The 27,113-nt window shown below is 49.3% G+C and overlaps 2 protein-coding genes across 4 annotated transcripts in view; one reads left to right on the top strand and one right to left on the bottom strand.

The window, feature by feature from the left end:
* The window catches only part of SUPT6H (SPT6 homolog, histone chaperone and transcription elongation factor), a 27,343-nt gene extending 2,228 nt beyond the window's left edge, over window positions 1-25,115 (bottom strand). The window contains exons 1-36 of one of the 3 annotated variants that reach the window (XM_064677434.1): window positions 25,011-25,028; window positions 23,461-23,527; window positions 19,094-19,213; window positions 18,473-18,625; window positions 18,223-18,293; window positions 17,475-17,670; window positions 16,687-16,771; window positions 16,032-16,305; window positions 14,713-14,814; window positions 14,140-14,253; window positions 13,593-13,682; window positions 12,965-13,107; window positions 12,548-12,699; window positions 11,951-12,049; window positions 11,662-11,791; window positions 11,403-11,553; window positions 10,848-11,002; window positions 10,125-10,320; window positions 9,730-9,869; window positions 9,534-9,651; window positions 9,359-9,435; window positions 9,047-9,182; window positions 8,483-8,620; window positions 7,995-8,162; window positions 7,210-7,337; window positions 5,999-6,206; window positions 5,381-5,528; window positions 4,996-5,138; window positions 4,095-4,235; window positions 2,827-3,022; window positions 2,454-2,692; window positions 2,061-2,174; window positions 1,823-1,947; window positions 1,252-1,364; window positions 771-848; window positions 519-685 (exon numbers count right to left, since the gene is read on the bottom strand). In XM_064677434.1, coding sequence (XP_064533504.1) covers window positions 519-685; window positions 771-848; window positions 1,252-1,364; window positions 1,823-1,947; window positions 2,061-2,174; window positions 2,454-2,692; window positions 2,827-3,022; window positions 4,095-4,235; window positions 4,996-5,138; window positions 5,381-5,528; window positions 5,999-6,206; window positions 7,210-7,337; window positions 7,995-8,162; window positions 8,483-8,620; window positions 9,047-9,182; window positions 9,359-9,435; window positions 9,534-9,651; window positions 9,730-9,869; window positions 10,125-10,320; window positions 10,848-11,002; window positions 11,403-11,553; window positions 11,662-11,791; window positions 11,951-12,049; window positions 12,548-12,699; window positions 12,965-13,107; window positions 13,593-13,682; window positions 14,140-14,253; window positions 14,713-14,814; window positions 16,032-16,305; window positions 16,687-16,771; window positions 17,475-17,670; window positions 18,223-18,293; window positions 18,473-18,625; window positions 19,094-19,202 — 4,797 coding nt within the window. In that variant the 5' untranslated portion in view covers window positions 19,203-19,213; window positions 23,461-23,527; window positions 25,011-25,028. Of the gene's footprint in view, window positions 1-518; window positions 686-770; window positions 849-1,251; window positions 1,365-1,822; window positions 1,948-2,060; window positions 2,175-2,453; window positions 2,693-2,826; window positions 3,023-4,094; window positions 4,236-4,995; window positions 5,139-5,380; window positions 5,529-5,998; window positions 6,207-7,209; window positions 7,338-7,994; window positions 8,163-8,482; window positions 8,621-9,046; window positions 9,183-9,358; window positions 9,436-9,533; window positions 9,652-9,729; window positions 9,870-10,124; window positions 10,321-10,847; window positions 11,003-11,402; window positions 11,554-11,661; window positions 11,792-11,950; window positions 12,050-12,547; window positions 12,700-12,964; window positions 13,108-13,592; window positions 13,683-14,139; window positions 14,254-14,712; window positions 14,815-16,031; window positions 16,306-16,686; window positions 16,772-17,474; window positions 17,671-18,222; window positions 18,294-18,472; window positions 18,626-19,093; window positions 19,214-23,460; window positions 23,528-24,814; window positions 24,911-25,010 lie in introns of those variants that run through there. The other 2 variants (XM_064677435.1, XM_064677436.1) reach the window with 2 other exon arrangements.
* On the top strand, window positions 25,105-27,078 carry SDF2 (stromal cell derived factor 2). Its single transcript, XM_064677441.1, has 3 exons — window positions 25,105-25,283; window positions 25,367-25,563; window positions 26,339-27,078. Exons 1-3 carry the CDS (start codon window positions 25,124-25,126, stop codon window positions 26,624-26,626), a joined length of 645 nt encoding a protein of 214 aa, XP_064533511.1. The 5' UTR covers window positions 25,105-25,123; the 3' UTR covers window positions 26,627-27,078.
* Window positions 27,079-27,113: the final 35 nt, after the last annotated feature.

Raw genomic sequence — 27,113 nt, 5'->3', positions numbered from 1 at the left:
CGAGCCAAAACTGTCCAATTCCATCTTACTCCCTGCAAAGCCTCTGGGTGGTGGGTCAGGCTGAGGTGTTCGCCCGCCGGTGCAGGTCGGAGATTAGCGTGCTGAGCTGAAAAGCCCTGCAAACTCAGCGCATAGTTTCACAGCTAATCTCCTCCACTGGCAGCTCACGTTGCCAATTCAGGGGCACAATCAGAAGGCTGTGTGCCCTCACCGCTGGATCCTACCTCTCCACCCTGCCACATTCCTTGAGGGCCAGACCAGCTTGCTACTTGCTTCAACTCCCCCCCGGAGCAGGGTTGTCTTACACGCCTCATTTCTTCAGTCACGGGAGGCAAGAGGAAACCTGGTCCAAGAATCCAGCCAGGCTCCCCCGTGCAGCACCATGGGTACAAAACTAGGACTGGGTGATCCCAGGCAATGAGGGGCTCCTTAGGCTCTCAGCAGAGCCCCCATGGGATTGTTTCTAGCAGCAAGGAGAAGGCAGCAGCACCTCCTCTCAAAATTTAAGTGACACCTACGTGGTACGCGCTGCTGCCGCCTCCACTGCCTCCGTAGCCATACTGGCTGGATCCCCACTGGGCAGGGGTGGCATTTGGGTTCTGTCCCTGGCCTGTCACAGCAGCAATGGCACTGAACATCTGGGAGGTCATGTTCTGTGGCAGAGCGTTCACCGCACGTGTCAGGTCTGCAAGAAAGACACGTTGTGTGAGACAAAGAGCCCGGAGAAGGAGCTCACGTCCCAGTTCCAACCAGGAATGGCCTGCACTGACCTGCCAGGTTAATGTTAGCTGGAGTAGCATTAATGGAGGCTGGAGTCCTGGTCCTACTGCTACTGCTGGGGGTAATACCTGTATAAAACACAAACCAAGAGAGGCAGATTAGTTCTCCCAGAAGAGTGGCCATTGGCCTCAAACTCAGAATTTGACAAAAATTGAGGCAATATTTGTTCTGGCACAATGGTTTGTTACCAGGGAGTGGTGTGTGCTGCAGTGCATGGTGGGGGAGACAAGGGAGAGGAAAGGGACTGATCCAGCCTTTGCTGTACGGCCCACTTGGCTGAAGGATTAATTCTCAGGAGAGCTCTCAGTGGGTCCACAGAAGGCAAACCCTTGGGGTGTTGCTTTGGAACCTCCCACATATAGAAAATCCTGGGTCATTTTAGGGACAAAGAACAGGAAACTGTCCTTTAATAACTGTCCCTATTGCATGACACCCAGGAAACAAACAGCACTTGAGTTGTGGGGTGCTCACCTGGAACAGGGTCCTGATAATGATCCTTAAACCATCGGAAAAGTCCATTTACAGTAGGGAAGACTTGGCCCCGGTAGCGGAATCCTTCTGGTGTCACTGTCACATACTCTATCCTGTGAGGAGCAGTGAGAGCACAAGAGACCACAGGCTGCTTTAGAGCCATACCTGTCACTAACAGGGCAGTCAGAACTGTCATGGCCTACAAACTCAGGTGATGGTTGTACTGATAATGAACTGACAGACCTACCCAAGACACTTCATTTTCAAACAATTGCTCCAAAATACCCTTCCTTTCCATGCAAAAACCATTAATCCCTGCCTACACTCCCGTGACATCCACTGCACAGGGCAGGGCTGCCTGTGTCACCCAGCTGGTTAAGAAACAGGGGAGTCTCCTGGGTGAGATTTACTGCTAGACTTGGGTCCTCTACTGCCAGGAGGCCAAATTCTGGGAAAGGGGAGGCATGACTCACAAGGATACTGACAGAGCTGGAAGAAAAACTGGCAGCAATCAGCTGAGGTGTGGTACTGGCAGTACTCAGTACAGATGCTGGGCTTGATTCTGACTTACCTTGGTTTGCCTCGAGGCTGATATCCCAAGAGGAATTTACCAGGTAGATCTTTACAGGCACTGATAAAGTATGGAATAAACGTTGGCTTCTCTTTCTTGGTCTTTATCAGCAGCTCTTCCAGCTTCTAATTGTAGAGAGAAAGAAGATAAATGCTCCAGGGGAGCCAACATTTTCAGCAACACACAGAGTCTATGGATATCTTCCTACAGAAGCTACCACATCCCAGGACAGGCCTACCTTCTTGTCTCCACCATTGCAGTCCTGATAGTATTTGTGATTCAACAGGTCTCTGGCAAAAGAAGCCATTGGCTGGACATAGCGAGCAACAATTTCATCCAGGTCTTCAAATTCCTTTGAACAAACACATTTAAAGAGGTATTTAGGGTGCATGATGATGAACTCTTATTCTACTAAATAGCTCTTAGTCATACATTCTGCACAGCAAGGCTGGATGCTTTGAGGGAAAAAAAAAAAGAGCTGAGTATTGTCTAAGGATCTGGAAAACTGCACTGGGTTAGGGTTAGTCTGACAGCAGCTGCAAGGACAGAAAAGCTGCACCAACCTGTTCCTGTCAAATAGGTACTTCTTCCCAACCAACTCCTTCCCAGGCATGCTCTGGAGGGCTCTTACCTCTGTGTTAATCCAAAGCATGGAGCCCAGGCTGAAGGCATTCTCCTTGCCCTCTTCCCGGACATCCACATGCTGGTAAATCCCATCATTGACCTTCCAGGTGACAGTCAGGTGGTTCTCCCCTTTGCTACTTGGCCGGATAATCACGTCCCCTTGGTCCATGGTTTCCATCATCTTCTCTGCTTGCTTGAAGCTAATGTTGTGGAATGATGGGTGAGCAATTACTCTCTTGATGTACGCTAGGGAACAAAGCAGAATGTTCAGGCTTCCAAGAGGAACTGCTTTAATGCAGCTATATATCTAATGTGCTGATTCTCCTGGAGGCATTCTGGGAAGACTGGAGATACAGTGGAGTTAAGAACTGGAGACTCACTTGTCCGCTGCTGCTTTCTTTTCATGTCTTCTTCCTGTTTGTGATCCGCTGCTTCAGAGTCAAAGTCATAGTAGGTGTCTTTAGGCAGCTTCCACTCATTGTTTTTATCCATGAGGTCTGAGGTCCTGCAGGTCAGGTCTGCACTGAACTTCTCAATGTCAATCTTCATGATCCTGCAGTGAACTGTCATTCCCACCTGCAGAGGAGGTGCAGGGAAAGGTGAGCAGCAGGTTTGGCAGCTGCACTAGCCCCCCTTCACCACTGAGCGATCTGTGTGGGATCACACTGACAACCTGGAGGTACAGATTACCTCACCTCCTTCAGACTCACACAACCTTTAAAAGTGATCTTTCTATAAAATCAGCTGATCCCCAACACAACCAGAATCAAAAGAGATTAAAGGAAAAATGTGCAGTTCTCCAGCATATCTACTACCTATGCCCCATACCACACAGAAAACTGCATGTCTGGAGGATGAGGACAATTACCTTTTCTATTTTAAATATCTTTATCAATAGGAGCAACAAAACTGGACTTCAAGATGTGCAAGAAAGCAGTTAAGTCTGTTCAGAAGCAGATACCCAAAGGACTTCCCTGGTAAACTGGAGACATAAAATACCCCCACAAAAACTGTAATGTCTTAGTTCACTTAACCATAATGAAGTTAATTAATAACTCTTTAAAGAAATGCTGAGACCTCTGAGCTTACAGGATTATCCATCACCTGCATGGACTGTTGGGGACCCCAACAGACAGCAAAAATGTTAAACCTCTATTTTATCACGTGGTAAAAATGTGTTATTCTGTTCCTTTCAGAACCCCAACCCACGTCCTAAGCAAGACCAGTAACTGATGAGCTCCATTAATTAACTGAGAGAGGAGAAAAGCTATGAGAGGGAAAATGACCCTTGCCTATGCAAAAGCAGTTCTCTGAGCTCTTTAGAAAGCCAGAAACAAAGGGCAGCTCTGCATTAGAATGCCTTCTGGTCTCCTAAACCCAGACTTCAGCCAGACGACAATAAATCCTCCCAAAGCGCAACGTGTTAACTGATTAACAGGGTTCCACCAGCTGCCAAGGGAGATTTGCACTGTGGGAGAAGGACACTAACCAGAACCTGAACTTCCTGCTGATTTAAAGACCTTAAACGAAAATAAGGTTGGAAAAGTCATTTAAGGAACAGTGTTATTAAGCCAACTCTGATTCTTTGGTATTGGGTCCACACTCTTCCAGCTCTTGCTGGATATGGGAAAATTCACTGCTTTCATACCTTCACCCTTTCTTCTGGCCGCTTGACCACCTTATCACTAAGAAATTTTGTTGGTATGAAGCCAGCAACACCATTATCCAGACGTGTCTTCACTCCAATGGCCTGACCTGGGCAGGAACCGCTGTCAAAATGGTTCCACACCTTGAGCAAGGCAACAGGAAAAAGTCATTCAGCATGGAAACAAAATAGCCCCGGCAGTTCACACTCAAACAAGTCCAGAAGCTGTGTCAGCAAAGTGGTACAGCCAGTAAAGACTTGTAGAAGGGCAGGGGACAGAGGACTTCAACAAATGCTACCCAGTAATGCAATCTTCCTACTCCAGTTCTGCTTAGCTTATGGGACATTGCAACCGGGAAGGTCAGAACATTTTTAGACCCTGAACACCAGCCTGCAGCCAGGGCTGCTGCTTAATGAATGCTATAGGGGTTTAGAGTCACAGATTACCCAGGCTGGAATTCACAGTGTTTAGAAGAGACCTAAAGTACAGCTGCATTAAGCAGCAGGGGTTCCAGATAAGTTCTTAAAATTAAGGTGGCAGAACCTTCTGTTCTCAGTGTCACGGGCAATTTCTCTGCGTAAAACAACCCCAGAGCACAAACAAACATGTTTTATGTATCTGCAGAGCACTGGTCAGCTTAGCCCCAGGTACATTTCACTCAGCCCAGTTCACTAAAATCCATAATGTAGCCATAAAGGACCTGTCAAATCTATACTGAAGCAATTAGTCAAAAGTGGAACAGATTATATTTGCAGCCAAAGGCCACATCAGGTTGGGATCCTGGGGCACTGCAGACACAATCTTGGCTCCGATACCTCGTCTCCCAAGAACCCAAAACAAGGCTCAAGCCTGCTGACAGCAGACTCCTGACAAAGGCAGGCCTGGTAGGAGAAGCAGCCCCACCTCGCTGAGCTCTGGGAAGTTATCCTGCTGACAGAAAGGGCACTGCCAAAGGCCAGTTTCATCGTTCCGTATGGCCTGGTCGTAGCTTTCTCCTTGGGGGCGCCTGTGGGCTATCCCAGTCACGTTGCAGATGATCATTTTACCTGTGGTGTGATGGGAGAGAAGGAAAGACTGAAAAACTGCAGAGCTGGGCAGTTCCTTCCATCTAAGGTAGTCATTCAGGCATGAAGGTGATAGGAGACTGCCCAGGTACCTTTGAAAAGCTGCTTCGCATACACGCAACCACAACACTGTCCCAATATCATGCTCACCAACATCCCTCTGTCCCACCTTTACATGTCCGTGTCAACTTACGACAAAAGCAGGGCTGTAAACAGGGATGTACCTATATAAAATGTCTCTGGAGTTTCTTTAGTCAGCATATTGAAAACCTCTTCTGTGTTTGGAGAACGGTATGGTGTTCTCAGGTCCTTGTATCTGCAGCTTAGTTCAGCTCGAATGTCATATAAAGTGATGTGCTTGTCACCGTAGCCCTGTGTGGGATTAAAAGATTATAAAGGCATGAGCAGCAGGAAGAAGGTTAGTAGTGACTCCAGTGTAAGTTATGGAAGAACTCAAGGAACTTATCAAACAGCAAATTTACATAGAGGAATGTGCCAGGTACCATCGACCTGTGGAACTCAGCCACAGGATGTTAATGAGGTCAAAAATACCAATATATTAATTTAAAAAGTTAGATAATTTTGGGGAGAATGGCTTAAATGGTTTAATTATTGTCTACTGCCTCCCTCTTCTCTCTGCTCCAAGTGTACTTTCTGCAAGCATTTACTACATGCCACTGTCAGACACTGAATTCTCATCATGGCTGTTTATACATTTTACAACAGCACAGATAATGCTCAGCTCCTAAAAAGGATAAGTGTCATCAGCTATAAAACAAGAGAATCTGAGCTGGGCAGCAGAGCTTCTTCTCTGTTCTCAGCATCAGGAACCCCCAGCACACCTGTCTTTCCAGTTCTTCAGCAAAGGCATCGAGATCCAGGTCTTTCAGGCGCTCAGGGTTTTCCAAGATCTCCTCCAGAGCTCCTGCAGGATTAGCATCCTCAGCTGACTCATCGTATTCCAAGGCATCCACTGCCATTTTCCTTGCCCATTCATAGGTTTCAGGATGGACCCTGGACCCATCTAGGACCTCGATGTAGGAATCAGTGCTGAAATAAAACCAAAGCAATGTTCAGATAAGGGCTCCGAGGGTTCCAGCTGTTCCTGCAGCTCAATAATCAAGCACACTCTTGAGCACCATCACTTGCTCTCCACAGAACAAACTACTCTAAAAAGGACACGATGAATTATTCATTGCTAAATCAACAGGAGCCAAGGCAAGACCTGGCAAACTCCACTCTGCAGCTCCCGCACTGCAAAGATACCAGCCAGGCATTTTGGATCCTGGGTGGATTTGATCCCTGTGTACTACAGCTGCTCTCTGCAGTTTCCCTCCTCATATAAATTCAACGTCGCCAAGTGGCAGCACAGCCATCTGCATTGAGCTCTTTGGCAACACTTTGCCCCCTGAATCTCTGGGATTTGTATCCTGCAAGAACCAAGGGTTCTAGCACTGTTGGATCGCCAGTGTAGGTATTCCTCAGACTGCTGTTCAAAAGCAAAAAACCCTGGAGAAAGCACGTTTCCAGCAAGTGACCCTTCTGTGCAAAGCAGTGAGTCAGAGGTTCAGAAACTAGGTTACAGCTGTCCTCAAAACACCTCTCGTGTAGTTACCAGTTACTTAATGCTCTACAGACTTCCCAGTATTACTACTGGTTTAGGAGGAAGCCAAATTGCTGAGTTATTACTCAAGTCTGAAATTTTAGAAAAATAAAATATTGTTAGTAGGACCAGGAAGAAACTAAGCTGAAGAGCACATGGGTACTGACAACTGTGAGAGAACAACTGTTTTTAGTTTAGCTCCTCTTGATCACAAAGGGTCTTTCACACAACAGCAAACTATATAATTCATATTCTGCAGCTCACACTGCTGTTGTGCAAGTTTAGGTGCCCCTAAGAATCAGATTAATAACCAGCAATATCTGAACTTGGCCAGAAATCAGAGGGACCACATAGAAAGTCCTGGGAACTTGGACTCCAGGGAACGAGTCAGTCTGCCCCTCATGCAAAACTCCATACCCTGAATTGCATCAAATACATCCCAATACCCACCTATCACCCAGTGATGCTGTGTCAATTTTGATGAAGCCAGCACAGTTGATAAACACCTTGGGTCCCATGTGACACATCGTAACCAGCTGGGTCCTGTTCTCCAGACGTGTGTTGTTCTGTTTTAAGATCTGGGAGAGAGAGGCAAGAGTACAAACCCTGCTATTCAAACACAAGATTGCCCAAGGTTGTGGACTACCCATCCCTGGAAGTGTTCAACATCAGGCTGGATGGGGCTCTGAGTAACCCGGTCTAGTGGAAGGTGTCTGTGCCAACGGCAGGGGGGTTGGAACAAAATGATCTTTAAGGTCCTTTCCAATCCGAACTATTCTGTGATTCTCTGGAAAAAGTAGAGGACTCACACTGGACACTGCTGTGTTCAAAGCATCTGACACACACCCATCACAACTCATAAGTTGTTGCTCCCTGCCTGTGTCTCAACATTGTATGAAAGAAGACGATTCTGCACGGAAACAGCTCCAACTCAGGAAAAGTGTTGGCTTTTTGCCTGGTGTTTTCCACACTATGGAGGTGTCTTGACGCTGTAACAGCACATCCACTCCTGTGGGTTCGGGAGCTGTCTAGGATTGACGGATCTGCTGAGCTGTTTGGGTCTATCAAGGACATAAGTCCACGTATAGCTTCAGGGAGAGGCGCAGTGAGGCAACACATGGGAAAACACATGTCAACAGAGCTGTCAGCTGCATCTGGCACAAGGGACCCTGACTCATCTCCTACCACTGTTGGTGATGTACTGTTTTTGCAGGCAGGGATAGAAGCCTCCTTACCTTTAGCAGGTGAGTGCCTTTGCGTGGTCCCAGGCCACACACGTACTGCAGCAAAGCCTGGCTGTGGGGGTGAGCGATGGCCCGGTTGACATCCACCCCCACCTCGTTCACACGGTTTATGAACTCGCAGTAGAGGGCATTCAGCAGCTCCTCCTTCACCACGTGCTCCTGGCAGAGAGAAGAGGCGTTAGCCTTGGAGGAGATGGATATGTGCAACACTTTGCCATAGAAAGCTGAGGCAAACACAACACACTGGCTCTCAGGAGCTGTGTTGCACCTCAGAGTTACCCCCGAGAACAGTGTAAAGGCTCACAAGCTAAAAGAAGCAACAGCAAAAAGGTGCTGTGTAGCCTGAATATGGCACAGAACAGTTCAACTTGCACCAGTGCAACTTGGAAACCTTTCCTTTGACAGCAAACCCTCACAGGCCACCTTCTCTTTGCAGAGAAGGATCTTCCTTACCCAAGGATCTCACAAGGGAAGTTTACCTGCAGAGGGTGAAGTTTCAGGCAGAGAATATCCTCATCAGAGCTGCAGACCTGGGCAAACTCTATGAGGGGGTCCTGAATGCGGCGAGCGAGGGAGACGGCTTGACGCAGCAGAGGTGGGTAATCCCGGAATTCATTCTGCAACAGGACAGAGAATCAGGGAAAACCCTGAAGCTGTTTTCACACTTTGTAGCACAAGCAGCAAAAACACGTCAGACAGGGATTAGAGCAAGGGAAGCATCTGGTGCTCAGAGCAAAGAAGGCTGAGGTCAAAGGCTCCCAGGAGCTTTGCTGCAATTAGGAATGAAACAATCTCACTCACTCAGCTGAGCAAGATTCATTTCAGACCACATCAATATCCACTTTGTACATCTGCTGGTGCTGATCTCTTCAGAGAAGCCTAAGTAAGATGTTTTGCCTTGATCCAAAGATCAGTACGTGACTGACTGGATGGATCATATGAGGCACATGATGATGTAAGGCAGGACCAGCACAACAAATGGAGGATGACACAGCATGAACTAGCAACAGACTAAGGGACAGCTGGAGTAACAGAAGGCTCACCTCAGACTTCTTGCTGTTCATGTAGAGGATGGCCAATTCATTGTCCACCAGCTCCACTCCGACAGAGGACAGCTGCTGCCCTTGGTCCAGCTCATGAACAATTCTCTTTACATCCTCCATCAGCATCTGAGCATCCCTAGGGAGAGACAGCAAGGGGATTGAGAGGAGAGCACAAAAGCTGGGTCCTGGAATCACTCAGGGATACAACCCCAATGGGTTACCTCACACCATAGACACAAACAGTGAAATGTGGACAGGCATGAGGAACGGACTGCAAAGAGACTGGGAAATGGAAGGAACACAAAGACTGACCTGTTCTCGCCTGCAATCGTCACCACATGAGGCTTCTTGTTCAGGAGGAATTTTTTCAAGGTTTCAATATCCTGGGCCTGGAAAAGAAAGCAAGACAGACCAAAGTAGAACAGCTAGAGGATTTCTGTCCTGAGCTGCCTACATTCACCTCAATGATAGCTGCACTGAGGCTCACCTTCTTTTCCCTCTCTTCCTCACGCCAGGCATTCCTTCTCTTTGTGAAATGTGGCAATCGTAGGAAGTCTGTAACCTCACCCTCTCCATTAACAAGGGCACAAAACACCGGGTGGTCCCTGTAAAACAGAGGCAACTCAGACATGGAGAACTGCTAAAGCTGGACATGCATCCAGAGGCCATTCCCTCACTCCTACCTGGCTGATGAAAACGCAATGCCCAGCACACGAATCCCCTTCCCTTGGTTTTCATCCATGAAATCATCGTCCTCCTCCACTTGCTGATCAGGCCGGTAAGGAGCGACTTTGAGCCAGTTGTACAGTTTGCGGCTGCACGCCTGGCAGAGCAGAGAAAGGTGAGAGAGGAGTGAGGAAATCCACTGCACATGCTTTGGTATAGCCCTTCTCTGGAGGCAAGGTTATGGACTGCTCAAGGCAGCAGAAGAACGAGACTCAATCCCTGCCTGCCTCCTCCTTCTCCTCCTCCCCAAGGACCTGTGTATGGCCTGTCAGCAGCTATCCCCAGCATGCTGTAGGACTGTAGGTGTTTGTAACCCCAGCTCTGACTCAAATCCACCTCTGTCCCATCTCACCTTTAGGACATACTCCTTGGCCTCCACCAACAGCTTGTTCTTCAATTCTTTGGCCATCTGCACGTAGAGGAACTGGTTGAGGGACCGCTCAATGGCCATCGTGCGCTGCCGATTCCACTCCTGCACCTGGTGGCTGAACTCATCCCGGTAATAGAACTGTTTGATTTCCTCAAAGTACGTCTGGTCACTCCCATAACTGCAAGAAAGGAGAGGAAAGGCTCCAGATGCCTGCACTGACACCCTCACTGACAGATTCCTGCACAGGGATGTAACAGCAACACCTCAGATTCAGGAAGCTGCTTGGAAAAATCAGGGAGGAGCCAACCCTCCCATCAAGCACTGCTTTAGCTGCAGAAGCAATGCTGTAGACAGATCACAGCCACTCCAACCCACCCTTATTGCACAGAGTGGCCACCCAGATGTGCAGGGAAGGAACCGAGGAGCACTCAGTGAGGATCGTAGGGAAACAAACATCACCTCACACAAAAATCCTAAAGGCTTCAGAGTTTGACTTCAAATGAGTAAGACAGATGTCTGCTTAAGTTTTCACTAAGATGATGGAAAAAGCAAGACCCTAAGAGGCTGTTTGACATTAAGGTGCAGAAAATTACCAGGGCATGACTTTCAGGAGCAGTTTGGGTTACAGAGGAGCTTTAAGAGCACAGCAGCACTGGATGAATGAGGTCTGCCAAGGCATGGATGGCATGGCCAGTGGGAACTCACCCCTCCACTCCTTTCATGTCAATGCTGATATCTATAGTGAGCAGTCCCTCATCCTCTGCCAGGCTCATTTTCAGGAACTGGTCATCTCGCAGCTCCTTCACAGGTTTGTTCTTCATGTATTTAAAGGAATAGGCATAGTGGGCTTCATCAATATCCTGGGAAAGAGGAGAGACAGTCAGCATGCATATAGGGCATCCATGAAGAAAGGCCCTTCTGTATACCACAGCAGACAATGGATTTTATTCAATACCCCCTCAGCCCTATGCCTGCCAGTCTGCATTTCCTTCCCCAGCAGGACACAGTGGAATTTCTGCCCAGTCTCAGAGAAACAGAGACTGTTCCAATAATTGAAGGCAACATCTCAACAGCAAGAATCAGGCCTGGTGAAACGCTGAGACTAAAAATGCAGCACGCTGCTGAGCCTCTGCAACAGCCCAGCTCACATGCTGCTCTGAGATTTATTCAGAGCTGACACTGACACGGGAGAACAAGCATTTGTATGTTATTTAGATCCTTCCCTGAATTGACCCACAGAGTCAGGGCTTGCTTTCTTACCTTCTTCCCCTTTTTGGTTGGTGAGATGTTGATTTTAGCTCGCTCTTGGAAAGTCTGTCTCAGGACCTGTCTGACCAAAGGCTCCCTGGCTATCTGCAAAGCCACCATGTACCTCGCTCCTTCCAGCACAGCTTCAGGGCTTGGGAATTGACTACAAGCAGAAAAAGGCAGCATGAAGGCTTAGGGCTTGAGAATGTCCCCAGATCCCCTCGCTTTTGTCACATCCACAGGACCTCCACAAAGATCCCCCCACACTGACCTACACACATAATCCTTGGCCAGCTCCAGGGGCTCTGCAGGGAACTGCTCTGTCTCGTGACGCTGGTAACTGTCTCTGAGATTCTCTCCAAACTGCTCAGGTGTCAGACCAAATTTCTTAGCCAGGCCATCTGGGAAAAGAAAAACAACAAAAAACCCAATGAGGACAAGGGTACTGTAGCTTATAGTGAGCAAAACCATCAGTTCTCCTTCTACAGGTAAGTCACAGCACCCAGCAGAGCACGTGGGCCAGGCCACTGCACAGTCAGCATAACAGAGCACAGCCTTACCCAGCCCAGCTGCCTGGCAGATGGTGTACATATCCCGACGGGAAGCTTGCTTCAGCTCAGGCCCTTTCTGCTCATCATCTTCAGCATCCTCCCCTTCACCTGTAGGAAGGATACGTTACAGAGGCATCCAGACAGCTGGAGCATGTCAGAAGTACAGCAAAGGGATTAAACACAGCCTACATTGTGCAACAAAGTCCCTAATCCCACAAACACATCTCAAAGGTCACAGTAGCCTTAAAATTATTTAGGGTTAGAAAAGACAGTGAAAATGCTATCTTCAGCTTCACTCTCTGGCAGTTTTAATGGCACTGTGACTGGGTTGCACATTAAGACACACATCAAGGTGGGTAATCCTTGCTTTGGCCCCTGCCATGAGGGGTGCTATTCATATTCCATTGGAAAGAGCACCTTGTGTGGCAAACTAAACATTTTCAGAGGTGCCTGGAAGACCAAGGATTAAATTGAGACAAAAGCAAACAGCAGAGATGCTCTGTGCAAACATATGGGCTTTTCAACAGACTTTCTCATAGGTTTCTTCTGAACTAGGATTTTGAAGCAGCCCATAATTAGGAAACCATGAAATCTGGGAAGACAAACCTTCCTCCTCTTCGCCATCCTCTCGGATACGCTTTTGCTTCTTGCGAGCAGCCTTGGCAGCATTCTGCATCCTGGGGATGTCTCGCCCATAGTACAGCAGGAAGTGATTGTACACGTCCTTCAGCTCGTCCATGGACTGCACATCCTTCAGCCTATGGCACACACAGCCAGCACATTACACCCTGCCTGCAGCTGAGCCATGGGCAGAGCACTCAAGGAACCTGCTCTGGCACAGGTCAGGCAGAAGGAGCCCTTGGGCTCATCCTCCAAAAGAATTTTAAGTATTTCTCATTATTGGCTTTGTGGGGAGGCTAAAATCAGTGCTTTACAGTGGCCAAAGAGCCTGTGCTGTTTGGGCAAGTCAACACACATTTTAAGTCATTTTGGAATGAATATAAGGAAGCCATGGCACCATACCTCTCCATGTCAGTAGTATCCAGGGCCCTTATTCCATCAGCCAAGGGCTTGTCTGGATCAGCAGAGATTTGTTCATACTGATAGGCCTGCATCTTCTCAAACAGTCGTGTCAGGTTCTGCTTGCGGATCTTCAGCTGTGTCCACTGACATGAGAATAAAAGAATTCCAGTGAAACACACCATTGCAGTGGGTCAACTTTCTCCTCCCTTCCCAAGCAAGGGCTCCAAGGATCTTGGGATATTTGTCATATAAAAATAATTATCAAAATCTTCAAGACTGGCCAAGCCCAAATGTCACATGTGGTAGGTCTCATCTCAGAGATTAATTATATTAACAGAAAAAAAGAATCTAGGTTTGGATCTACCTCATAGTAGAGAAAGAACTTGCACTGCTGACAGGTAAGGTCACTATACAAAAAGAATTCAGTGAAGGGGAAGGACTGGTTTAAATCCTATTTTGTTAGATATCCCCTACTACTACATGACAGCAAACATGCAAAAAGACATGGGTAAAAATATCAAACACACAAGGTCTCCATGGCCGAACCAATATCTGTAGAAAGTATCAGGCTAGGTAGAAAGACATGTTAAATGCTGATGGGACAACACGTAGGGAAAACACTCCTCACCTTCTCATCCCACTGCCAGACCCTCCACAGGTCGTTGATGTGCAGCTCTGGCTCCACGTACTCCTTTCTGTAGAAGGCGATGAATGGGACCTGGGTCAGAAATGAGACTCATCACCACTGTGCAGGAGACTGGCTTGTTCCTGGCAGCCAGGACCCCAGAAAAAGCTCCTGTTCCATGTGGGAGAACAAACTAACGGGGCAGCAGTGTAGGACACGTACCACATCACGTCTGAGATCTTACTCACTGAAGAATATATCACATGAGACACAAAACTTTGCAACATCAGGCAACACCTCAGAGAACAGGTTGGAGGGACTGAGCAAGGCTCAAGAGACTCTGAAGTTCCCCACCTTATTTAGCATCAATTTGTCCAGAATCAGGGAAAGACAATGACAGCAGCCCCATCAAACAGGGGGGCTTAAAATCCTGCATTGCCACAGCCTCTTCTAATGTGCTGCCCTAAATGCTTCCAGCAGCCCTGCTGATCCTGTCAGGACAAGGAGACAGCAACCCAGACCTTGGTAACAAAGCAGAGTTGCAAATTACCTCAAAATGCTGATTTCTCATGAAATTCAGGGCTTCTTTAATCTTCTGGATAGTGCTGGGCCCTTTGCGGCTAAAGCTGCTGGCTTGTCCACGGTCAAGGTAGTCAGAACTCTCCTAAGGAGGAGAAACACACATTGTGTTCTATTCCTGAGCTGACCCCTTAAAAGAGCAGCCTCAGGCTACAGATGTGGTTCTTTTGTTAGTCAGGAATGCAGACTTTGATTTAGATCCTAGCCCTGAGAGGCTTAAAGAAAAAGGGAAAAGCAGCACCTGGCCAAGGTAACTGATGGCCAAAAGCAGATCATGGCTTATACTAATTTAGCCCTAAGTGCACAGTGGCTCAAGGATTTCTCAAGCATTCTTGACAATTATTCTTTCAACTTCATTGTGTTCCTTTTTGTCCTGTTTCATGGACATGAAAATGAAGACGTGCATGTTAAATGACCTGCTCAAAATCAGAAAGGAAGGGCATTCCATTCCTCTCAGCAGACTCCTGGACCAATGTCTCCAGGCTGGAAATCTGCAGTGCCTTCAAGCCCTCTTAGGACAAAAGTCCCAGGCATAGCTCTTTACCTGCAAGGAGATGGTGGGAGTTGCAAATGCATTCCTGTAAATCCAGTCAGCTTCTTCCTCCAGCTCATCATCTTCAGCACTCTTCACCGGGATGGATCGCAGCTGTGAAGAGACAACAGCATGAGCAGAGGCACATGCAACACCAGGGCTTGCACTGCTTTCAAGAGGCCTGGAAATTATTGTTTTGAGTGGCAGGTTGCCTGTGGGTCCCTCAGCCATGGGGTGCCAAGAATAGCCCTTCAATGTCTGCACCTTCTGAGCACACAGGAAACCTGCACCAGCTTTACACTAGATAAAGGCAACAACAATTTTGTCAAAGGCTTGTGGAAAGGCCTGCAATGGTGCAAAATCTGTGAAGATCAAGTCAGGGTATCTCCACTTCCTACCAGTCTCCCAAACCCTCTGCAGTTACATCCTGTTCCAATCTATCTGTGCCTTGTTACCACTTTTCTTGCTGCAGCCACGGAGTAGCAGAACACAAAGCAGCTCCAAACCCTCTCTGGGCACTTAGTCTCAGCCACTTCTCTTTCAGGGGGCCTGCTCTAATCACCACTGACATCCGTGAAGATGACAAAACGTGTGAACAGGCCACATACAGCCAGAAGACATCACAGACAGCATTCCCTTGTGCTGCATAGACTGGCATGGGAAAAAAAGGTCCTTCAGAAAACTGGCAGCTTCACACATCCCATTTAACAGAGTAGGGTAACAAATCTCTGCACAGAATTACATTAACATACACTAAAGGGAGATTGACTGTTCAGTGAAAATGTGAATACAGCCTAAAATTAAGACCAAAATATGAAACACCAGAGTGATTCCTTGCAGCACAAACAGCACTTGGTATTGAGAGCAGTGTAAGTCCCGGTCATTTTGAATAAAGTGGGTTACAGCAGTTATGTGTTGGCTGGGACAAAGGTAGGCTAGAAACCTTCCCAAACCTTCTCTGGCACTGCATCTCTTGCTATCCAGAGGTCCAGCTCAAGGGATTTCTAACAGCATCCAGCACAAAGCCATCTCAGCACAGCCCAAGCCCTGTGCCACTCCCAGCAGTACAACACTGGCACCCAGTGGCCACAGGGAAACTGTCACGGGGCTAAAACAGAGCTCACACAGGTACCACAGTTCCCATGCCACTGACAGGCCTGAATGCAGAGTTTTAGCCTATAATTTGACAGGGAGGATCTTCAAAGAGGGAAGAAGAGATGCCAAAAATCCATTCGCAGCCAGGTGGCTCTTGGCCTGCAGGTCCCAGCCCTGCTGCACTCAGTGGGAGCTGAAATGCTTCCTACCTGCACACCTTCAACCCCTTCCCTCACCTGGAATCTCTCAGGCATGTCTGTCATGCGAATCTCGTTGTCCTGGTCTGTTAGGTGACTGCTCTCCAGCTCACTGGGCTCGTACATCTCAAAGATGCTACGCCGACTGACGCGCTTCTTGGTGGTCTTTTTGGGTCGTACACGGGTCTCCCCTTCGGTTTCTTCATCCTCATACTCGTATTCCTCCTCCATCTCCTCATCGTACTCATTGTACTTCTCGAACTCATCATAGTCAAAGTCCACACCAAAGATTTCCTGGGCTTCCTGCAAAGCACTGGAAAGAAAAAAAAACTCATTCAGCCCCAGGGTGCAGTTCACAGACCATCCTTCCAGCCACACAGAAGAGGCCAGGGGTACCTAAGTCTAAGCTTTAGTTTTCCACTCTGCCTAAAAAATCACGGGTAGGTACACAATTCTGAGCTTTACATGCAAATACTTCTCCTAAGGGCATGGTTTTGGTATCCTTTAAAAAAAACCAGGAGTCACGTGTTTCATAAATTAAACACTAAAAGCTCTATGTTTAAATCTACCACGTTCCCTTCGGGAAAGAGACCAGTGGTATCCAACCACAAGCTGAATCACTCTGCAGTTGCAAGAACCAAGTAAGCTGAGCACTGTTTTTGAGGCTCCAGGTCAATTTCCAATCAATACTTACGCATCTGTGTATCCTGGAAGCTTCTTTCTCCACTTTGGCTTCTTCAGAGGTTGTCCATCATCATCCACAATGAAGTCATCAATGTCTGGACATGGAGAAACAATTCAGTGGTCAGGACACTTGGATAATCAACTGGTACCTCTGGCAAAGCTCAGCTCAGACAGACTATGCAACAACTATTGCTGCCCAATAACTATGAGCCTCCACCACAGACTGAGGTTGCTGCTGGCTGTCAGTCTGCCCAGCTCCCCACAGCATTTTCTACACCAACCTCAGACATTCCAGGAGCCTAAACCACAGTAACAAGCTAGAACAAACTTCCAGACATAGGCAAAGCCATTTGGCAATTAGCTGCAAAGCAGTGCACTGGAAATACAGTCAGAAGAGGCATGGCTGCTTTGGACAGTAGGTAGAAAGAATTCTTGAAACTTTTTGGGTATGGTAGTAGCAGTGGTGACAGTCTGATGCTGAAGAGAAGGAGGGCAGGCATGCACTAGGTACTAAACAGTGCCTTGACTCCCTTTCTTTGAAGCATTTTCATTTTTGAGGCAGCTTAGGGAAGATGTTCAAGATCTCAGCACACATAATGTGCTCCTGCACAAAGTGGTTTAGACAGACAAACTAAACCTGTTACCCAGAAATGTTTAATTCTAGGGATTGTACTAATCAGACCAATAAGAGCTTTAGCACAAAGGGTCACAGCCTTTGGTTACTTATAGCTCAGAGAAAGTCTGAACTTTGTTCCTGTGCTTTAATCCTACAACAAACTTCAGACCATCCATACGCACCAGATTCATCTTCCTCCTCCTCTTCTTCCTCTTCTTGTGCAGCAACAGGAGCTTCAACAGCTTCCCCTCCTTCCTCGCCTTCACCATCCTGAAAGATTTCTTCAGCAATGGCTTCCTTCTCATGTTCCTCCTTTCCATAGTCTTCTGCTTCATCATCCTCATCATCAGACATTTTTCGCACACGTCTGAATTTTTGCTGCAAGGAAAACGCCTTGTTAGTGCCCACAGTCCCTGGCACAGCACTCGAGCTCAGTGTGGGCTCTGCCAGGCCAGCACTGCACTTCCTCTGCAGGCACCTGAGAGGGAGCAGGATGGAGCCCTGCAGGGGACAAGAGCCACCCCCTCAGGAGCCTGTGCCTGTGTCACTTGTGTGCTGTCACCACCAGTGTTGGCCTGGCTTGATGTGCCTCTAGTGTTACAGAAAGAGCTTTAGAGCCCATAATAGCCTGTGCTGACTTTGAGGTTAGCAACACACAGGAGAAAGTTACTGGAACATGAGATGGTCTCGCAGAGGTGGGAAGGGAGGAGTGTAGCAGACTTTAGGAACCAGTGTTTTGCAAACTCCAGGAAGCCAGTTCCCAGTTGCCTGGGCAAGGAGAGATCCTGATTCCTTCAAGCACTCAGCTCTCTCTTTCCAAGAGGGCAGGAGCAGAGGAGAGGCACTGCTTGCTCACTCCAGGCCAGAGCCCACCCTCCTTCACACTAAGACACACGACACCATTAACAGCAGCATGGCAACACAACTCACTCTTTTGACTTTAACGCCCAAGTTCTCTTCAATGAGGTCAAAATCATCATCCTCCAGGCGGTCATCAAAAGCTAGAGAAGTGACCAGAGATGAGTTACTCTCTCTCTTTACTAATCTGGGAAAGCACTAAGCCAAGAAGGGTACAGCTTACCCAACCCATGCAGACACCCAGGGCAGAGGGAGAGCTCTGCTCGCTGGCAGGTCAGTGTCAGAGCATTCTACTGATATGAACAATCACCATAAAACTTACTGCGCTTTCTCTTTTTGTGGCCAACATCATCCTCAGAGTCTCCAGAGTCACTAGCTTCTTCCTCCTCTTCCTCATCGTCATCATCATTAATGAATCCTTTCAGGTTCCCCTGCTCATCTTGATCATCGAGATTCAGCTCCTCCTCTTCCTCATCTGGGATGGAGAGCAGCATGTGTTAGACATTTACTCATTGGTTATCCACGGAGACTTGGCTCTGGGCAAGGAGCATCTTCCTTCACACCATCCACACAATTTTAACTGAACACTTTTACTGACACAGAACCCAGCCAGCTGCTCATGCCAGAACCCCATTTCTTGTCTCGTGGTCTCATGCTCTCTCTGCAGAGGGAACAGGTGGAGTGGTCACACTGGGAGAATTCCTCTGCTTTTATTGTTTACTATCAAATTGTGTGACTGCAAGTCCCACAGGGGTGAAGCAGAGTATTTTTTATTGCCAAATATAAAAACGACCTGAGCGCTTGGGAGGAAGGGCAGCACTTAAACAGCAGAGATTATCGACTACAGATGGCCCTGCTATTAGAGCACAGTTATTGCTCCATCTGCAGAGTCACAGGATGCAGAATAGAGCAGCGAGGAACACAGACAATCCAGCAAACTCACCATCCTCATCTTCCTCTACAAACTTCTTGGTTACTCTGGGCACAACCTCCCCATCCTGGTTGTACTCCTCCTCTGACTCCTCCGCTTCGCTTTCCACAAAGTCAGACATGGCTGCAGCAACTGGGGAAAGAGGAAACATCCCTGGCATCAGCTGAGCAAGCAAAACACAGGCACTTCCCCTTTCAGGTTTTGGAGAGAAGACAGCTAAGGCAAGAGCGTTTCAAATTAGCTGTCGAGGCCCTGAATTACCCAGTGTCCACCTTGCCTGGCCATCCCTGTCACCAGAGATTAGGGAAGCGAAGCCAGCAGCCAAGAGCTGCCAGCTCCTGCTACCCTGTGTCTGGGTGAGCAGGACAGGAGCTGTCACAGCAGCGCTTGTAACACAGCCCAGCTCTGGCTGCAGCTGAAATGTGCACACAGCCAGAGCCCTCCATCCCATCCCTACCCTCCCACACGGCTGGGAAAGCTCTCACTGATGCTGCACGGTGTCATTTAGGATCTTAATATGATTAATCCTCGCTCAGTTAATGAAGCCAGGATGACCCTGAAAATGGTCTTGACTGAGCTGTGGCTGCCAGCTGTTGGCAAGGCATTGCAGAGCCCATGGAGAAACCAGGAGAGAGGTCTGGGGTCTGGGACTGGGGGCTTGCGGCTCCCCAACTCCACAACCCCACACAGCTGGAGCTGTTGCCAGGGTGTTCCAAGCCAGAGACCTCTGTCCAGAGATGAGGAAGCAACAAGAAACTACAAAAACAGGGCATTTTCTATATCCAGAACCTTTTGTTTGATGTTTTTTGCCAAACAGGGTTTCTGGAAACAATATAAATGATGCTTAGCACAACAGAAAGTCTGTGTTCATGAAGACAGGGCTCAAGTTCTGTCTCTCTGAGCCTTCCACTTCTTGTGGTTACAAACTTGCTGATATTTTAAAGTTTTCAAAGGAAACTTGGGGTTTTTTTTAAATACATCAAAACAACAGAAGCTTACAAGAATCAGCTATAAGGAAAAACAAAACAATTCCTCAAATGGCTGTGAATATGAAAACACCAGCCCAGGAAAAAATACCAGCCTTTGGGAGGGTACAAAAAGAAGCTCAGAGGTGTCAGATCTAAAGCCAAAACTTCCATGTTAAATTACATCAGATGTAATTTAACACACACACACACACAAAAAAACCAACAGAGAAAAAAAGATGAGAAAATAATTCCATATGCCAGGGAATGATACCTAAACAAACACACTTCAAAATATTCCCATAATCATTTCCCCATTGCAAACAACCAGCTGAAGGAAATCAGTCCCACATGGCACAACCTGATCAAGGCTTTGCCACGACACTTCTTGTGTGCAGGATTTCATGTTCTGCCCCGAGATCCACACATCTGGTGCACAAACACAACAACTTCGAGAAAACCAGGGACTTACTGCTCAGCTAAAGTTAAATGGTCCAAGGCTGATCTTGGATGATCTTTTAAGTCTCGAAATACGAACAGCTCCAAATGAATGTGTTGTCCCGATCTCATTAAAGAAAAGCCACAACAAAGACTAGGGAAAGACCTCTGCCAGATTTCAGACACGAGCACACAGCAGCTTACACTCCTTGGCTGCAGAATATGTGGCCATGGCCAGTATCTATCTAGGATGGTCCAGACAGGAAGAAAATACAGCAGGCCAAGGCTTCTGCTCTGCACCCAGAGAGGACATGGCTGCTCTGGTTCAGTGCATAGGCACAGGGTGATACCTGCCCTTGAGAGGACACTAGAAGTCACACACATGTATTTAAGCACCCCGTCAGAAATAATACCTCAGAGGGTAGCAGAGATGACAGTTAAATGCATGTTCCTGAAGCAAATGCCAATGATGAACTGTGTAACTACACACAGTAAAGGAACAGGGGTTATATTTAGCAGCCTGTGTATGAATATTATGTCAACTTCGTGCTTTGTCACCAATGCTTCTGCTACAGGTATTCACCAGGGTGTATTAACATATATAAAACTGCAGGCTGAGTGGCTTTTCCTAGAGCATTTCCAAGTCTAATAACCTCATTTATCTCCTGCTCATGATCAACACAAAAACCCAGCCAGAAAAAAAAAAACCTCATCACAGCACCACACAGAGTTTCGCTGTCCTCTGCCAGTGAAGTGTTTCACTCACAATTCCAACTTGCTTCCTCATCACTTGTTCTACCATTTCCTGGCAATTTCAGTCCACATCAAATCAAATTTGTCTGGACACAGAGAACAACTAGGACTTAAGAAAACCATCTTATTTAATAATCCAGCCAAGCAGGTTCCACACAAGCCAACCACCCACAAAACTGGGTGCTTTCAGCTCCAGTGAAATCCACCTCAGGACAGCAGGGATGTCACTTAGCATGGAAAACAGAAACAAGATGTTGAATCAGATATGGACTTAGGGTGTCTCTCCCACCCTCTGTGCCAGAAAGGCCCTAATTTGAAACAAAACAGGCCAGGGAGGCAAGTGAAGGCTGCAGCCAGCACAGATGGAGGTGCAGAGCAGAGCTTGGTGTGGTGGGTCACACAGGGAGAGCCCCATTTGTGTGGGCATGAGGAGGATTTAAAAATCAAAGACTGTTGGGGCAGCAGAGCTGTTTCAATCAGGAGTGTCTGCACTTTGCTTGGCTCAAGGGCACAATGGCAATTATCCAGAGTCCACATTCTCCTTTTAGCTGGGATGCCTGGAGCAGACAGCTCTTCACTGTCAGCACTGGGACAGTAGAGTTCTGATCAGGTCAGGACCAGGCTGGACATCAGCCACGGGCTCTGTGAGCTGCCCTCCTGCTTAGGTCAGGCTGGGTCTTTAGAACAAGTGCTGCTTTCTGAGGAACCTGAGAATTTCGGAAATCAGACATTCAAATACCTGTAAAGCCTTGGCCACACATCCAGATACCTGCTGGCTGCTCAGGACTGCAAAACATCACAGTACGTGAGGCAGACGCGGCTTTGTACATCAAACACCAGCAAGAGAAAACTCATTAGGGTTTAGAAATGGAGACACATTTCAAATATCAGAACTTACAGGGAAAATTCCTGCACCTGGTACTCTGGCAAGGCAGAGGGACACAGCCACGTGATGCAGGATGGCATCAGGAATGGCAGTGTCCCACAGGAGCTTCACAGCCTCAGCAGGTGTGGGGTGAGGGAAAGCAGAAGCATCAGATGCTCTCCAGGCACTGCAATGCCCACTAAAGCAGGAGACCACAGTGGTGCTCACAGAATAACCAAGGAGTGTCCTCCCAGCGAGATGTATTTATTATTCAGCAGTCAACCTCAGGACAGCAGTGACAGTGCACAAAACAGCAAACCCGAGTGCTCATTTAGGCCTCACGACAGTCAGGCACAGTCCCTGACTCCCCCCATCTTCTGTGGGAGAAACAACACCAGGGCCCTGATCCATGCTAACACTGGTTTTGTGGGGTTTTCTTTAAGGGGGAAAGGGTTTGGACAGGGATGGTTCTAATCTCTGCCATTTTATAGTTCAACTAAGAGTTCACTTAAGATCACAGGCCCATGGAACCACATTGCCAAAGCCACCACTTGAACAGCCTCTCTCAGTTCTCATGTCTACACTTCAAAAAATCAAACTAGAGAGGATTCAGAAATCTCGGGGAAACTCCACTCAAAATACAGAGCCTAAGGAAGCCAAATCTATTAATTTTTGTCAATTAAATGGTCATTAAATTAATTTTGGCGCGGTCCAAGTACATCGAAAGGATTAAAAAACTGTGACAACAAATGGCTGACTAGGAAAAACACAAATGAACTGCAAAGAGAGTGCCACTGTTCCACTGCCTGAAGCTCCCAATGAAACCAATGTCATTTTTCTTAAAAAAAACCCAAAAAAAAAAACCAAAAAAAAAAGGAAAAAGCAAGCCATGGTTGAGCTGGAATGTGTGGATTTAACATTAATAACTACACCACAATCTTCAAGCCGTGTCCCATCACAGAATCCAGACAAAAATCATCTTGGCATCTTTTAATTTGAAGCTTAAGAGCCTAACAAAAACCATCCCTGTGAAGCACCATAAGGCACTCCCACCACAACAAACAACCCTCACGGGCACCTCGTCAGTGCTGAGCTCTTCCTCAGGGCCATTCCCTAGTACCCACATGAACTTCTGCAGGGCTGATGTCACCTGCTAGCCCTGACACCACCAATATATACATTTATATATTTAGCTTTTATAGCTGTTTTACAGATTTCTGAAGTCGGCACCTGAACCACACACTCCCACCCTGCTCAGTGGTGGCTGTGCCGAGGGGGAAGTGATGACTGGAGACCAACAACGCCACGACAGGGAAAGTCCAACCAAGCAGACACCACAGCTCAGGAACTTCCCATACCTGCTTTGTTGGTTTTAATGCTCCTGCTGGTCCCACCGCCCCTGATGCTATCGGGTGGCAGCACGTCCTGTGGCAGAATGACACATTTAATAGCATGTTGTGTGAAACAGCACTTCCGCCTGTTTATTTTGGCCCTGCTGCATCACACTTTCCTGTAAGAAACAGAAAATTGATGCTCCCTCCTCGCTTTCTCTGACCTGCCCATGACTTCATGCACCTGCATCATATCTCCTGTCAGCAAGTCTCCTCCCTAAGGTGAGGAAACAAGGCTTTGCTTGCCCAAAAACTTGCTCATCTGTGCTGCTCCTGCCTTTTCCAGCGCTCCCCTTTTGGGATGGTCTAACCATAACTACCAGGGCACAAACTGCCAACCATTTAGGCAGCAGCGTAATGATGTTTTCTATCTCATTCTCTGCTCCTTTAAAGTAATTCCAAAATATCCTTTTTAGGACACAGCAGGCTGTTGAAGTCGTTTTAAAAAAAACAATTGCTAAGACACCAACAGCTCTTCCCTGAACAGTAAGAGCTGCTGTAGAGTCAATTATTGGAGTGTTTGTTGCCTTCGTTACACCTGTTGCCATCATATCTCGTTTACCACACCACCACTCCCACCCAGTATTATCTGGTCTCTGCAACTCCACAGCCTGGTTTAGCTATCCTAAATAATTTAGGATTACATTTTTCTTCTCCACATCACCATACTCAGGAAAACAAAAAAAAAAAAAGAGCAGTGAAGATGACAGTGACACTCCACAATAACCTCACTCCACTGTGAGCACCAATCACCTACCATTTTTTGCCACCTTTTAGTCATTTATTAAACCCAAAAAGGGCCTTCCCAGGCTGCCAGCCCTCTGCTTTTCAGGGAGGGCCTTAGCAGAAGTTTGGAAAGCCTAATGCAGCGGTCTGGGAATCACACCTGCAGACCAGGGTGATCCAGGAATCCCACCTGCGGAGCAGGGGGATTCGGGACCACCGGTGGACCTGAGAAACCAAGGTCAGACCCTTTCCTTCCCTCGCCTCCAAGAACAGCATCCCGATGTTCCCCAACGCCACATCTCCTCACATCCACCAGCTCCCCCCACCGTGTCAGCGATGTCCCACAGCTCCAGGCCCGCTGCGCTCTGTGCCGCGGGGGCCTCGGGCCGCTGCTGCGGCACCTCCCGACCCCGGCGGAGCCGCCCCGCACTGCGGCCCCCGCCCCGCCCGCCCCGGGAGGCTCCTGCCGCCGCCAGCCCCACCCACGGCCGGCACCGGGGCCCGACCGGGGCGGCCGCCGCCGCTCCACCCGCACCGGGGCCTGACACCAGCCTCCGGAATGTCCCTGCCGCCCTCACCGGGGCCCGACACCAACCTCCAGGATGTCCCTGCCGCCCTCACCGGGGCCCGGCGCCGCCGCGGAGCCGGGCCGGGACTGACCCGCGGGCCGCGACTGACGCGGCCGCGCCGCTCCCCCGGTGAATGACCCGCGGGCCGAGGCTGACGCGGCCGCGTCGCTCCCCCCGGTAAATGACCTCCCCCGTTCCCCGCCGGGCCCGGCGCGGCCTTACCCGAGGGGCCGAGGGAAAATGGAGGCGGCGGCGGCGGCGAGCGCGGGGGGCGGAGCGGGGCGAGCCGCGACCTCCCGGCGGGCGGAGCGGCGGCGCTTCCGCTTCCTGCGGGGATGGGGCTGCTCCCGCTGCTGCTCCCGGTGCTGGCGGCGGCGGCGCTGGGCGCGGCGGGGCGCGGCGGCCCCGGGCCGGTCACCTGCGGCTCCGTGGTGAAGCTGCTCAATGTGCGGCACAACGTGCGGCTGCACTCGCACGATGTGCGCTACGGCTCCGGTAATGGGACGCGCACCCCCTATCCCCCCCACCCCGCTTTTTCCCCGCTCCTGGGTGTGATGGCGGGTCTCCCTCCTCCGCAGGCAGCGGGCAGCAGTCGGTGACCGGAGTGTCGGCGGCGGATGACGAGAACAGCTACTGGCGGGTGCGGGGCCGCACGGCCGCCGTGTGCCATCGGGGCACCCCGGTGCGGTGCGGGCAGGCCATCCGCCTCACGCACCTGGGCACCGGCCGCAACCTCCACAGCCACCGCTTCGCCTCCCCGCTCTCCGGCAACCAGGTACCCACGCGGATCACCCCCGAGCCCCGGGCTCAGCGCCTTTTCCCTTGTCACTGCCCTTGCCCGGTCCCCTGAGTCCCTGCTGGGTTCACCCAGGCCCTACCAGTCCCAATTGGGTCCCCCTTGTTCCTGGCACTCCCACCTTGTTTTCTAGTTCAGACTGGGTTCCTCTTGTCCTCCATGTCTCTAATCAGCCCTGCCTTGTTCCCCAGGCCCTACCAGGTTCTTTCTCCGTGTCCCTACCAGTCTCTCCTTTTTTCCCAGTTCTCCTTGTGCCTACCAGTCCCAACTGAGTTCCCCTTGTCCCCCATCTCCCTACCAGTTTTGTCTTGTTCTCCAGTCCAGACTGGGTCCCCCTTGTCCCCCATGTCATTGCCAGCCCCATCTTATTCCCCAGTCTCTCCTGGATTCTCCCCGTCCCAACCAGGTCTCTCGTTTTCCTTCCTTGTGCCCTGGCCCCAGTCATGTCCCATATGCCCTCACCAGTCCCACCTTGTGCTTCAGTTCAGATTGGGTCCCTCTTGTCCCACATGTCCCTACCAGCACTGCTTTTTCCCCTGGTCCCAGCTGGGTCCCTACCAGTCCCACCTTGTTCACCAGTCTGTACTGGTTCCCCCTTGCCCTGCCAGTGCCTGAATCCCAATCAGACCCTCCAAGTCCCAATAACCATGTCCTTCCCACCCCTAGGCCCAGCCCCTTCTTCTGCCCACCCCAAGGTGCGAGTCCCCCCCCCCCTTCATCTTGGCCCCCAAAATGAGCTGTTCTTCACCCCCAGGAGGTGAGTGCATTTGGGGAGGCCGGCGAGGGTGACTACCTGGACGACTGGACAGTGGTGTGCAGCGGGACCTACTGGGTGCGGGACGACGAGGTTCGCTTCCAGCACACCTCCACTGATGTCTTCCTCTCGGTGACTGGGGAGCAGTATGGGCGGCCCATCCATGGGCAGAAGGAGGTGCATGGCATGGCCACGTCCAGCCAGAATAACTACTGGAAGGTGATGGAGGGCATCTTCATGCAGCCCGGCGAGGCCTTCAAAGCAGAGCGGTACCACGCTGAGTTGTGAGGGACAGACAGACTGATGCTGAGACTGGGTGCTGCCCTGCCATGTTTGGGGACCACTGAACCCAGGGGATGGCTTCTGTACCCACCTGGGACTGACACACCAGGACAGAGCTCCAACACAAAGCACATCCCAGTGTCCTGAATTCGATGTGGAGCAGATTCCAGTGTCCCTAATCTGAGATGAAGCAGGTCCCAGGATCCAGACCTGACCCAAAGCAGAGCCCAACACAAAGCCCTGACACAAAGCAGGTCCCAACATCCCAAATCCAGCACAAAGCCAAGCCCGACATCCAGACCCAATCCCAGAGCAGATTGACAAACTCTCACCCTGTCCCTTGCAGCCCCCTTATCCGTCCGAGGACTGCTGTCCCCAGGAACTGTACGCCCCTGCTGTACCCCAAACCACTCTCCGTATCCTGCGGGGACTTGGGACCATAAAAGTGCTGAACCCTGCCTTGTGGTGTGACTGTTTGTGTAGGGGATGCAGA

This window comes from Pseudopipra pipra, chromosome 21, assembly GCF_036250125.1.
Source record: "Pseudopipra pipra isolate bDixPip1 chromosome 21, bDixPip1.hap1, whole genome shotgun sequence".
NCBI classification, from domain to species: Eukaryota; Metazoa; Chordata; class Aves; order Passeriformes; family Pipridae; genus Pseudopipra; species Pseudopipra pipra.
This window is presented reverse-complemented; position numbering and strand designations above follow the sequence as displayed.